The sequence below is a fragment of the Vigna radiata genome, chromosome 8, assembly GCF_000741045.1.
Source record: "Vigna radiata var. radiata cultivar VC1973A chromosome 8, Vradiata_ver6, whole genome shotgun sequence".
NCBI lineage: Eukaryota > Viridiplantae > Streptophyta > Magnoliopsida > Fabales > Fabaceae > Vigna > Vigna radiata.
Window position 1 is genome coordinate 4,689,794 of NC_028358.1, and position 14,009 is coordinate 4,703,802.

General features: G+C 30.7%; 1 protein-coding gene across 1 annotated transcript; it reads left to right on the forward strand.

Moving 5' to 3' along the window:
• Positions 1–8,635: 8,635 nt before the first annotated feature.
• On the forward strand, positions 8,636–12,889 carry LOC106772387. The gene is made up of 4 exons (XM_014658772.2): positions 8,636–9,682; positions 10,044–11,387; positions 11,827–11,941; positions 12,403–12,889. Exons 1-4 carry the CDS (start codon positions 9,167–9,169, stop codon positions 12,633–12,635), a joined length of 2,208 nt encoding a protein of 735 aa, XP_014514258.1. The 5' UTR covers positions 8,636–9,166; the 3' UTR covers positions 12,636–12,889.
• The last annotated feature ends 1,120 nt before the right edge of the window (positions 12,890–14,009 follow it).

Here is a 14,009-nt window from a genome sequence, read left to right on the forward strand (position 1 = left end):
AAGAAAAACGACTTAGATAGCCTAAAATTGTGTAAGACTTGAAAAACGAGGCATATAGACTGGAGCATTTGAGTGGGAAGGCCATCCCCAACACTTGGAACACTTTCCATTTGAAGTTTAATTTTAGTTAAACATTTTACAAATCTTATATAACTTCCCTTTGAAAGAATGCAATAAAGATGTTTTTTAGGAAAATGCGTGCAAGTGTGGTCTGAGTCGAGTATTAATAACTCAGTGAAGGAAAAGTTCACTTATGCGAATCCCTGCCAACCACACGTTGAGCTGGTGAAGGATGAGTTTTGTAAAGAACCTTTGTCGCTTGGTCCAATAAATTAAACTAGAAGTTGGTGAAGGAAGAGTTCACCCAAGTGAACCCATGCTGCACCACTAAACTGGTTAGGGATGAGTTCACTTAAGTGAGCCTTTACCAATTGTATATTGAGGCAGTGGAAGAAGAGTTATGTAAAAAAAACCCTACCCCCCGGTCTAAATAAATCGGCGAAGGAAGAGTTCACCTTAGTGAGCCCTTATTGAACACATGCCTGTTAAGACAAGCTTATCTACAACATCTTTGGTTTTGAAGTTTAACAAACAACATTAAACGAAGTAGTCTTAAGTGTAGTCTGAAACTCTCAAACAGCTAAAACAAAAGAATACAAAGACTAAGATTACAATAGTCAAAACACTAAACGTTACAAGAGCAACACAAGAACACTAAGTATAGATTAAAAGGCGTATACACAACAAGTCTATTGAAAAGCTGAAACTCAAGAAATGACAATTAATGAAAGAAATAAAATGAAACAACATAAGAGTTAAAACATTTAAATCCACACAAGAAATACTCAAGTATAAATAACCAAACACTAAGAATCCAAAAAGTGTTCGACAAGAAAAGTTACACAAATAGTGTCACTAGGAAGAAAAGAAAAAGCTACCAAAGGGCGAAGACTCCTCTAACGAAGACAACTGGACAATCGACATTATCACTTATATATGAAGAGTGATCAGTTTGAAGCAGAGAGTGCAATAGTAAATTTGAAAATGATAGAGGGAGAACCAACCCTATTTATAGTCATGTATGCCTTACCTAACAACCACTTTTAATTGTTAGATCAAGTCAAATCCAATGACTAAAAGCATTCCCTTTAAATTCTGACAAGTGTAGGATCAGAAGTGTCACATGCTTTCCTCTAGTGGTCATTATTTTTAATACTTCAAAAGGTATTCGTCCAGTATGTCAAATGGTCTAAATGTTTTATAAATGGACGATTAAAAGACTTTAACCACTTGATCTGACCATGACGCCCCTACGGAGGCAGTGTCTTTCCAATGAATAGAACTGCACTTGGTCTACATGGACAACAAGAGGTATTTAACCAACTTCAAACCCCTTCATCAATCATTTTAGGCTCGGGCTTGGGGGTATGTGTAACGTATGATTGTTCGATTAGCTACAAATTGCACCGTCAACCATTACTTAAACCATTTAATGAGCCATCAGTGAGACCGGTCGACCTAGAAGCAAAGCGCTCGACTATGAGTGAGCATGTCTAACCTTAATGAAGATCAAATTAGAGGTAAAGTGTGATTATCCATAATTGGACCATAATTAGGTTAATGTTAATCAAAAGCCCAATCTGAAACCTATAAATACAGGTTGGGTGTTGTTCCCTCCACCTCCCCACTATTTTCATTTATTTCAAAAATATTTTACACCTCCCCACTATTTTCTTTTATTCCAAAAATACCCTACACCCCCACTATCATCAACAATCTTTCTCTTTCTCTCTCTACATTAATGAAGCATTCACATTGTTCAGATTTGAATTTGTGATATACTGCAAAATATAAAATTCAGAGAAAAGATCAACATTAGTGCTTCTATCACTTCCATTTTATATTAATAGTAAATAATAATAATAAATTAATATTATTATATACTAACTTTATAATGACAAAGAAACTAAATAAATTCCAAATTTTTAACAAATAACTTTTCTTTTATATTTTAAGTATTTAATAAGATTTTTATATTATTTATCTAATAAATTAAATATTTTATTCAATTTATTTGAGTCGAATATGTTTGTAAGTTAAAACATAATATAATGTTAAAAATTATAGATATTAAATGTAAAAAAGAACACACATATATATAAACATTTTTCTAGAAATTTAGAACAAAATTTTACCATTTATTAAGTAATTTGAAGAAAAAAAAAATATTGAACAACAAAAATAAGATTGAATCAAACTTATTTAAGGGAATATATCAGAAATTCAAATTTGAGTAATGTAAATGCTCCATCAATGTAGAGAGAAAAAGAAAGATTGTTAAGGATAGTGGAGAGGTGTAGGGTATTTTTGGAATAAAAGAAAATAGTGGGGAGGTGTAAAATATTTTTGAAATAAATGAAAATAGTGGGGAGGTGGAGGATCACTTGGGGAGGTGGAGGGGGCAACACCCATACAGATTTGGGGTAAATAGGTAGGTGATATGCATTTACTACATCATTATTTTTTGGGCGTTGCTCCCTGCACCTCCCCACTTGCTCCCTACACCTCCCCCTTCCATTTTTATCCTTTTCTCTATTTTTTCTATTCCTATTTTATCCTTTAGTAAAATTTTTATTTAGGGTTAAAATTTTATGATTTCATTCACTCACCCCCACATAACCTAATTATTTTCATCTTTACTTTTTCTTCCTAGAAATTCTTTGTCGTATTTTTCTTTACTGTGGTGTGAAATTGTGGTGATTGAGACATTGTTTAAAAATAATGCCTGAAAGAATTGTTCAAAGTTCAATTGTTACATCATTGTGTATGTTCGTGGTGGTGCTTAGAGCTTGTTCGTGGTGGTGCTCAAAGCTTTAACCGGCGAGGTACACCCTTTTTGAAACTTCTTTAAAAGGATATGGGCATCCGTCGATGGATATCGTCATCCGTTTCAGGTCCAAACAAATGTGTGACATCCGTTTATGCCTGGCGTCTTTTTCCTCCGCACTCAGACAATTTCAAACACAGAAAAACGAAACCAGACCCACAAAGCAACACATAAATACTATATTACATACATTAAAAAAAAAAACAAACAGAAATCTAACACAACCTTATATCATGTGGAAGAAACGAAACGAAAAACTAACCTGTCGAACCTGTCGAAGATCAACAGACAGAAACACACCACCGAACACACCGCCGCCCCTCCACAAAAACCCGCAGCACCGCCGCACGCACAGGCCACACCGCCACACACACCAAAACCTGCACCACTACGAAATGCACAGAGGAGGACCACGAAATGCACTGGACTGGGAGATTTAGGAGTAAGAGGTTAAAAAAAATGAAACTCAGAAGGGGAACAGGAGTCAAAAGGTGGGGGTGCTATTACAGTTGAGTGAAATAGAAAAGGGAAAAGTAAATCTAGGGTTACTTAAATAGAGGATTAAAAAAGTAAAAAATAAAATAAAAAAAGGTTATTTTGGTAATATGAAAAAAGTTAAAAAAAAATGGGGAGGTGCAAGGTGGAATGGGGGAGGTGAAGGGAGTAACGCCCTTATTTTTTAAACTATCAAAATCAAATTAGGCTAATTTTGACATCGGAGTGCCTAGGGATGGCAAAAAAAGTCTGTGCCCAAAGATAAAATCTGGGGTGTTGCTTCCTGCACCTCCACAGAATGCTCCCTCCACCTCCCCATTCTTCTTTTACCCTTCTGTAAATTTTTAATTTTCTGTTTTTACTATCACCAACATCCAACCATTTTATTAAATCTGCACCTCCACACCCACCACTCCACGGAAATCAACGAGCCTCCTTGACTCTCTTTCTCTCTCTCCCTCTTTTTCTCTTTGGTATTCTCTCACTCACCGTCCATGGCTCCTACTATTGCATACAAGTCCTAATAGCCACCCCTTATCACTCTCTTTTACTACATGGAAATGAAAAGCTTGAGCCAGTAATCATTATTCTTCTATCGTTTTAATTACTGGGTATCATTCAAACTTCATTTTAGTCCTTAATCTTACAGTGTCGCCAATACCACTTTTGAAATTTTCCTTCCACACCTTGAGTTTTCGCTTGGTTTTTTAGCTCCTATGAAAATTTTCATTTTTGAATGGGTGGATGAAAAGAAGAATGAGGGGTAGTGGAAGAACATATGGCAATCAAAAGATGAGGAAGTGATAGCGTAGTGTGGTCGGCGAAATAAAGATTAGAAGGAGAGAATGAGTACTGGGAGAGTTGATTTTTCTTCTAGTTGGCAGTGAAGAAATGGATGTGAAGAGAAAGAGAGAGAGTGAGAAGGGGGTGGGGGTGGGGGTGAGGGTGGGGTTGCAGTTGTCTATGATGAAAATAAGAGGGAGGTATTGATTAATTAGGGTTTTGACATAAAAGTAAAAAAAAGGGTAAAAGTTAAAAGTAAAAAGGGTAATTTTGAAATTAAAAGAAAAAATTGGGGAGGTGTAGGCACTGTGTGGTGGTGGAGGGAGCAACTCCCTAAAATCTGTGATGAATAGTTGGTATCCGTGAATATTTACTATCCACGGGTTGAGGGTATTATACTATTTGTACCGCGGATATCCACTTCTCGTAAAAAATAAAAATAAAAATATAATTTATATTTTATTAAGTTTAATTTAATTAAAATTAAAATTAATTTATATTTTATAAGGTTAAATTTAAATAAAATTAAATTTTAATTTATATTATATTATATTTTATACATTTTTATAATTTTATTTAAATTTTATTTTAATAATTTATAAAAATATATTTTTTAAATATTTACGAGTATTCGCAAGTATCTATGAGTACCTGCGAGTTTTAAAATATCTACGTGTATTTTTTAAGCAAATATCTATGCAGGTGAATTTTTTTTTTTAAGTTGAATTACAGGTAAACACTATCCTAGTCCGACCCAACCTATTAAGAGTGTCTTTTGATGTATCCTCCAAATAATTTAAACAAAAGATTAAACTAAAATCTTAAACTTCATAATACCAGACCTTAAATCATTGACCTTAATCCTACATTCTTAAACAAATTTTAATATATATTACATAATAATAAAAAAATTATAATACATTAAATTATTATATTATAGTAACTTAAAAGTATTTATCCAATTTATTTCATTTATATAATAAGTGCATAATTTGTGTTATGTTAACCTTTAATATCAATCTTGATTAGAAAAAAATACATATTTCCTTTGTGTTAGGGTAAAATTATCAACTATGACTATGAGAATGATCAGTTTTCTATACATCTAGATGTTTTATTAATCCTTATCACATGTAAATTAATTCAATTTTTTTTAATTATGACTTTCATGACATCTTTTAAATGTTAAAATTAAATACGTTTTAATTTTGTTTTGCAATTATAATTTTTTTTTCAAATATATTTTAAAAATTAATTTTATTTTTTAAAACTATTTTTATAATTTGACTTAATATCTCTATACAAAGAAAAGAAGCTGTTAAAAAATGGATTAGATTGAATTTGTAAAGAATATACATGATATCTTCAATGGATTGAGATGAATAAATGAAATTTTGAATCCAATACATTATAATGCAAAATAAATTTTATGAGGTTAATCAATTAATATGGTTTATCATTCTTAGATGAGAGAAGGAAAAAATGAAACAGATTTTGTGACACTGAGTGTGGGGTGAGAGGTGTTTGTTTCTTTTTCACTCAATTTTTATTACATTGGTAAATTAAATAAAATATTAATATATTACATATATTTTTAATCATAAATTTAATTGGAAATTGAAATTTATTTTCATGTTAAACTTTCAAATATTTTATGTTTAAATTTTAAAATTAAATAAATATAATTTTTATAATTTAATTATGTTTTTTTACATATAAAATAATTTATAAGTTTTAGATTAATATTTAAATTATATATACTTGTATAACCAGTAAAATATTAATATAAAATATTATTTAATAAATTAAAAAAAATAATACCATTAAATTAAAAATACTGTACTTATTTTTATGTTTAATAATCAACATATACAAATTAAAGTAGAAAATAAAATTATAAAATAAAGTCAATAATTCATTTATGAACTTCAAACCAATATTTTACTGTTCGGTTTGAAATATATTTTGCACGTTTTTATTATTGCAAAAATGCTTTTATAAAATTACATTTTTTTTAGGAAATTTTAAAATAAATAAACATATTGTAAATTATTAACACTATCTTGTATTTATAATATATATATATATATATATATATATATATATATATATATATATATATATATATATATATATATATATATATATATATATATATATATATATATATATATATGGGGCTTTTTAGTTGGTATATTTTAATAGAGTATACCAAATTTTAGATTAAAAAAACCAACTTTAAATTAAGGATATTTTAATAATTTTAAAATTTAATTTAAAATAATAAAAATAAAAATTATTTATTTTTTATCTGATTTGTCTAGTTATTAATTTTTATTTTATTTTTTTATTTTAAAAAACAACTACCTTTTATTTTATTTTTATTTTAAAAAATAATTACTTTTTAAAAAATATATAATAAAAAGTAATAATTACCCATCTACAACAAATAAATACTTTTTATTTTTATTAATTTTAAATTAAATTTTAAAATTAATAAAGTACCATTAAATTTACGGTTAGTTTTTTTACAAAAACTTTTTTTAATCTAAGACTTGGTACACTCTGCTAAAGTACCAACTAAAAAACATTCTTACGTAAATGAGAAAATATATATATATATATATATATATATATATATATATATATATATATATATATTATATTTTAATAAGTATATATAAATTATAAATAAATTAGTCTCAGGTCATAAAATAATCTTAACAATTAAAATCAAAATCAATATTTTTTTATAAAAGTGTATTAATTAAATTTAAATATATAATACTATATTTAAATATAATTAATAATGATATTATGAATTAAAATTTACAATCTAAAATTTGAATCAACTAATTCTATTTAGTAAAAAGTTCCACTTTTTTCAAAATAATGTTTAAAAAATATCTTTTCACTTATATATATTCAATATCAACTTGTATCTTTTTAAAAAGTTGATTTAGTTTTTTTATGTGTTAAAAATATTTAAAATATATTTTTATCATACATATATTGTATTAAAAAATTAATATTTTTTAGAGTTATTAAGTATGTATTTCTTAAATTGATCTTTTTTTAAAAAAAATTATAAAACATATATATATATATATATATATATATATATATTTACAATTTTAAAAATTTTTCAAATATAAATTAAAAAATATCTTTAATTATTTTATTGGATGACATATCTCTTCGTAAATAAGTTATTAACGAATGAATTAGGTTGAATTTGTAAAGCTAATGAATTAAAATTTATAAAGTTATTCCTGTTTACTATTTATAGGTGTGAGAAGAAAACGATAAAATAGGTTAGTAGGAAAAATGTGGGGTAATAGAAAAAGAAAAGGAAAAGAAAATGTTGGGTGAAGTAGTTAGAAAAGGAAAGACTTATACTAAATTAGAAATAGAAAAAGTAATGGAGGATGTATTTAGTAAATAATTATCCTAACTAAATAAAGTATTAAACATGATCCACTTTCATTCATTTTAATCTATATATTCAATCAATATCCTACTTTGGTATTATAGAAACAGATTTTCAAAGTTTATGATTTTTTAAACATTTAAATATGTTTTTACTTCCTATATTTTGGGGGCGATTTTTGGGGACGATTTTGATTTTAGTCTCTTTTTCAAAATTAAGGTACAATTTAATCTTTTAACTTTAGAAACCTCTGGTTTTAGTCATTTTTACCAAATCTTTTTAACTTTATTTGCTGTTTCAAGCACGTTTCATTATAGCATTTGGATTTTTTACACTGTTGGATACATTTTTGCTTAAATGTTAACAGAAAAATAGGTTTGAAACCACAAATAAAGTTAAAAAAATTTGATAAAAAGGACTAAAATCAAAGTTTTCTAAAGTTGAAGGACTAAATTGTACCTTAGTTTGAAAGAGGGACTAAAACCAAAATCACCCAAAATATAAAGACTAAAAACATATTTAACCTTTTTTAAATAGAAATTGCAATAACTTTTTACAATTTTTAAAATAAATAAATACACAATTAGCTATTTTTTTTATTATTGTCATATCCATAATTCCAACTTTACATTATTTCTATAAATCAATTACAAATACAAAATCATTAATTTTTAAAAGAAAGTATTATGAACTCAAAATATATATATAAAATATTATATTTAAGTACAATAAATAATGTTATTATTTTTAATTGAGTTTTAATTTTCAATCTAAATTTTTAACAAAACTATTGGATTTAAAATGTGTAAGATACTGTTGAAAATAACAACTAACTTTCATCTAAAAACTAATAAAAAATAAAACTAGAGGTAAATGATTTAATATTTTAATGGTATTAATTAATTTAATAAGTTTAATAAATTAGAAATAATAATAATAATTTGAGGGAGAAATGTAAAAATAGATGGAGGCCTTGTGTTTGTAAACTGTCATTTCACCATCACTGACAACTCTTACGTGTCTTTAAAATATCCACCCTCTTCCTTTCTCTCTCTCCTTCCAGTCTTGTGAAACAAGAAAATGCTCTTTGGAGGGAGCTGCATCGGTCTATGAGCCAAACCAATCTCAACCGTCCATCGTTCCAATCGAACGCTTCTCGTCACTCGCCAAAACTCTTTCTCTTTCCCTTTTTTTTTCTCTTCCTTTCCTCACAGCGGTTTTAATCATAAACCCTAGCCGAAACAGTGAACCTCACTCTCTCTGTTCTTCTCTGCCACGCTCTCTATTATCTTCTTCTTCTGTTGTTCTCTTTTCATATACGCAGATCTCGGTTTCAAAGATCCGCCTTTAAAATTTCTGGATTTATTTCATTTTTTTTCCGTAATCCTCTTTTCTTGGTTTCTCCTCTTTTTATGATTAATTTATAATCGGACATGATCCTTGTTCGATTTTGTATAGCCATGGCGTTTTTCTTTTTCCGTAGTACTGGAAACATCATGTGAGACTGTCATCTTCAAGGCAGAAGAAAAAACCAGTTTGGTTCGGTTTTTACCGAGGTTTACCTTACGGAAATGCCGGCGGCCGGGATGCGCCGCACGACGAGAGTGTTCGGCATGAAAGGAGCCGACTCGGCCCGAGTTTTGCGCTCTGGGCGACGGCTGTGGCCGGATTCGGGTGAGGTGAAGACTAAACGATCCAACGATGGTGACGATTGGGCGGTGACGCCGTCCAAGGTTACGAAACTTGACACTGTCGTGACGCCACGTGGCACTGTGAAGGGGAGGCGCGAAGAACCGGTGGTTAATGCACCTGACAAGACTATTGATAGGAGATTTGGCATTGTGTATGTAAGGAGGCGGAAAGGGTTAAAGAAGGAAGGCTCTAAAAGAAGCGTGGAGGTTTCGCTTTGTGTGCTTTCAGTTGTTGTCAGTCGCACTGCCGGGAAGACTGCTCTGTTTTTGAGACTGTTGGCTTCGGTTGTGAGGTATGCCAAGAGGGTTCGGATTTCGCTGAGGAAGCTTTCTGGTTTTTTAATGTCGGGGACTGTTAATGATGTTTTTGCTTTGGAGGGGATGCAATTCGTGAAGGTAAAATCGGTTCTTCTTTATGTTTGTCTGGATTAAACCATCAATTTGGTCCACAAGACTTTGCTTAAACTATTGAAATTAATTTATCCTTTAGGGGGATTACTTTTATATTCTCATTTGTTTAAGGACTATTTAGAGGAGTGGGTAATATTTCAGGGTCTAAACTGTCGGAAACTGAATTGGTGGGTTTGATGGGGCAAGTGAAATTTTTAATACTAATAAAAAAGTTGAATAAAAGCTCATAGATGATTTTGTGGAGTGTTTTGAAGTGGAAAGAAATGAATCCTCGTTTTCTTGTTGGTTTCCGGTTCTTATTTTTCTCACTGGTGTAAAAATGTTTCTGCATCTTTTCATCTTTCAGGGTCCTCCTGCTGTAAACTCTGGAATATGCCAGTTCTTTGGGGTCACAAAGTTCGTACCATTGTTTTCTGTCGACTTTTCTGCTGTTCCTTCTTGTTTTGAGTATCTGCATTCTGTGATGTTCTTTAGATCTATGCTTAGGTCATTCTTTCTTGTATGTAATCCAATAAATGTGCATAGTGATGTTGAGGATATTGAATCAGACGATGATTTATTGGAATACCAGAATGAAAAGCAGATTTCTAGTGATACCTTCAAAAGGGAACCGTCTGAGACTGGAACTGTTACATCTGATGTTATTGAAAACAATGATGTTTTATCCTTACATTCTTCTGTCAAGTCCATCACCAGAGCAGCTGGTCGAAATGGACAGTATAGGAACATGCTGAACTCTAGAGGCATTCAGAAGAGGAGAAGTTCACTAAGGAAAAGGAAAGCGCGTAATCCTTCTATGGGGAGTTTACGGAGAAATGGAGCAGTTGCTTCTGAGCTAACAGGTGGTGGTAGGAGAAGTAATAGCCAGTTCTCTGTTGTGACCTCTAGCAAGAAACTTAGAAGTTTGGCGAATGGTAGCACTACTGGTAGCCTCAAACAAGCAAGTTCAGCTATAGTCGATTCAAAAGAAACACTGGGTTTATCTTCATGTTCTGCAAACTTACTGGTATCAGAGATACACCAATGCTACAGGGTAGAGGGAGCAATTGTTACTTTAGAGATGTCTGCTTCAAAAGAATGGCTTCTCACTGTAAAGAAAGATGGATTAACAAGAAGCACATTCAAAGCAGAAAAAGTGATGCGGCCCTGCTCATCCAATCGATTCACTCATGCAATCATGTATTCTTTGGACAATGGGTGGAAACTGGAGTTTACCAATCGTCAAGACTGGAATGTCTTTAAAGACCTTTATAAGAAGTGTTCTGATCGTAATATCCCATCTACTGCTGCCAAATTTATACCAGTTCCAGGTGTGCGTGAGGTCTCTTCGTATGCAGAAAGTAACAGTTTCCCCTTTCACAGACCAGATACATACATATCTGTCTTTGGCGATGAGTTAACTAGAGCAATGGCTAGGACAACTGCAAATTATGACATGGATTCTGAAGACGAGGAGTGGCTGAAAAATTTCAACGCCGAGTGTCAAAATCCTGTGTCAGATGATAATTTTGAGTTAATTATTGATACTTTGGAGAAGGTTTATTATTGCAATCCAGATGATCCGTTTGATGAAAAATCTGCAACTTGTTGTTGTCAGAACCTTGGTAGCAAGGAAGTGGTAGAAGCTGTATATAACTATTGGATGAGAAAACGGAAGCAAAAACGATCTTTGTTGATTAGGGTTTTCCAGGTAAAATTTCTATCATGATTTGGATATTGCATTTTGTCTAGGAGGGTATGTTAATTGTAGATTGCCAGTTATATGATGTATGATAAATACTGTCTATGCACATTACCTGTTTCCTTAGTACTAAAAAACTGTGCCATCTAGTCCCACATTCTCCTGTACTTCTCAGCGCATTACATGAACTTAGTTAATCAGAAATTGCAGTAGATTTTATAACCAGTGGCATAAGCAGGGATTTTCCTAATTGTTTGAGATATTTTGTCTTTGTATAGTGAATTTTTGATACCTATGTTGCCTTGATAATCTCTTATAGCTTTTAAAGCGTTCTTCCTAATGTTTGTTTGGTACTTTGTTTGGGGCATGTCTTGGGTAGTGGCATTGTTTTAAATTTCGGAAGGTCAACCCCATTATATAGTTGACTTAGTTAATTTAATTGTGTCAGGGTCATCAATCAAAGAGAGCTCCACTTATCCCTAAGCCCTTGCTACGAAAACGGAGGTCGTTTAAGAGACAACCCAGTCAGTTGGGTAGAAGCAATCAACCAAGTGTTTTGAAAGGTAATTCTTCAACAAAATGCCAAGACTATTGAATTTTCCAGTAGTGGATTTTCCATGAACCCTTCTGGTCTCTGTAGCAGACTTTGCTGTTCATCTTACGCAACAGAAACACTAGTGTTTGAGCTGTTTGTCCAATGATTTTGTCTGGGGACTGATTATTGAACTCAAATGCTCAGAACATTTTCCTTCCTCGTTACATTGATTTCATAAAGATTCTTCCGTTGGGTCTACTATTTGAATGCTAATATGGGTCTGTTATAAGGCTACTGTTAGTTTTGGTTGAGATGTTTTTTGGTGAGGATAGAATGAAGAGTTTTTCATTCATCTTTTGTTAAAGTCGTGTTAGACTTTTGTTGAAGTCGTGTTGGATTTTATTTGACGGGGTTTTTAAATCGCAGGTGTCTACTTGTGTATAAGGATGAATGTTGTAATTGTTTGTCTGATATTGTATTCGTTTTCAGCATTTGCAGCTGAACAAGATGCGATGGAAGAGAATGCAATGCTGAAGATTGAAGAAGCGAAAGCCAATGCAAACATGTCTATGGAATTAGCCATACACAAACGCAGAAGGGCTCAATCTCTTGCTCAGAATGCAGATTTGGCCACCTACAAGGCCACAATGTTAATTAGAATAGCCGAAGCAGCTCTTGCCGCAGAATCAGTAGATGACGCAGCAGCATATTTTCTTGATTGACGGTTAGATAAACTCCAATGCTAATTATCATCACACCACAAATTTTATTACAGGATGGGTCATAGTAATCTGCTGCTGTTTTATTGTAAACACTGTACAGATTTTTGCTTGTATGTATAACTTGGATTTAAATGAAGATCTCAACCAATCTTTTGTATGAGTAGGAGGTTGGTTGGTCTCCATGGAAGGAAGATAGTACCAAAAGAATGAAAATGAAAAATGAAATACAGGATTTCAGAGCCTCATGACATGAAGATGCCCTATGCCTCTATTATTAATTATTATTATTATTCTTGTGGAAGCCCAACTTGAGGCCCACACACCAGCTCAAAAGGTAAACCACTAAAAACAAGCCCTGGCTGCCTCATTCATAGCTTTGTCTTCCTAGCTGCTAATGGACAAATGGTTTTGCTTCCTCCATTATAAAATTCTTTCACATCTTTCATTCATTCTGGATGAAAAGTGTCCAAGAATTTTATTAGGTGAAATGACCATGGACAAGTATCCCTATCTCCCCTTGCAGAATTTAGGCTATGAAAAATATGGACGTTGAAGGAAAATAGTTATTATCTCATTCTAAATAATAACAACTTTATAAAAAATTAAATACATAATTGGATAAATAACAATATTAAAGAAGTATTGTATTTAATTAATAATTTTATCAAAATTTAATAAAAATATCTTACGAAGCAAAACTATTGTGAGCATAAGTATAAGTCATACAGGCATTAGCCTATTTTAGGTTTTCTCAAAAATATTAAAAAGATTTGGTTAAGATATTTTTCAAACAGATTTATTTAGTTAAGTAAATGCAAACAATACTATGAAAGAAAGGTTACTTACTGACATGACATGCAATGATATTAACATTTTAAACATTTGGAAAAAATATGAACAAACAATAAAATAACTTTTATAACTTTGCATTAGTTTTATGTGTGTGTATATATATATATATATATATATATATATATATATATATATATATATATATATATATATTTTAATATTCTAATTTTAACAACCGATAAAATAAAATATTATAAAATTAATAAATTAAACATATTCTCTCAACATATAATTATATAGTATTAATATAATTATTTTAAAAAATAATAATAATAAAATATATTTAAAGCAAGTAAAGAAAAACAACTTAATTTTGAGGAAAGAAACTCTGTTTTCCATTAAAGATATTTCAACACTTACATTTTATTTACCAACACCAATAAAATGATCACCAAAAGAAATAAACAAATACACAAAGTAACATTAAAAGAAACATAAGGTAAACTAATGTACAATAAAGTTTTTATAAAACAACATATTGATATTATATATATCCTATTATATTTTTAGTTCATATTCTAT

Excerpts from the sequence above, each read along its gene's own strand:
- LOC106772387 (XM_014658772.2), top strand. The coding sequence starts at position 9,167 with ATGCCGGCGGCCGGGATGCGCCGCACGACGAGAGTGTTCGGCATGAAA. Across the intron at positions 9,683-10,043 it reads AGGGGATGCAATTCGTGAAG|GGTCCTCCTGCTGTAAACTC; the intron begins GTAAAATCGGTT and ends TTCATCTTTCAG. Across the intron at positions 11,388-11,826 it reads TGTTGATTAGGGTTTTCCAG|GGTCATCAATCAAAGAGAGC; the intron begins GTAAAATTTCTA and ends TAATTGTGTCAG.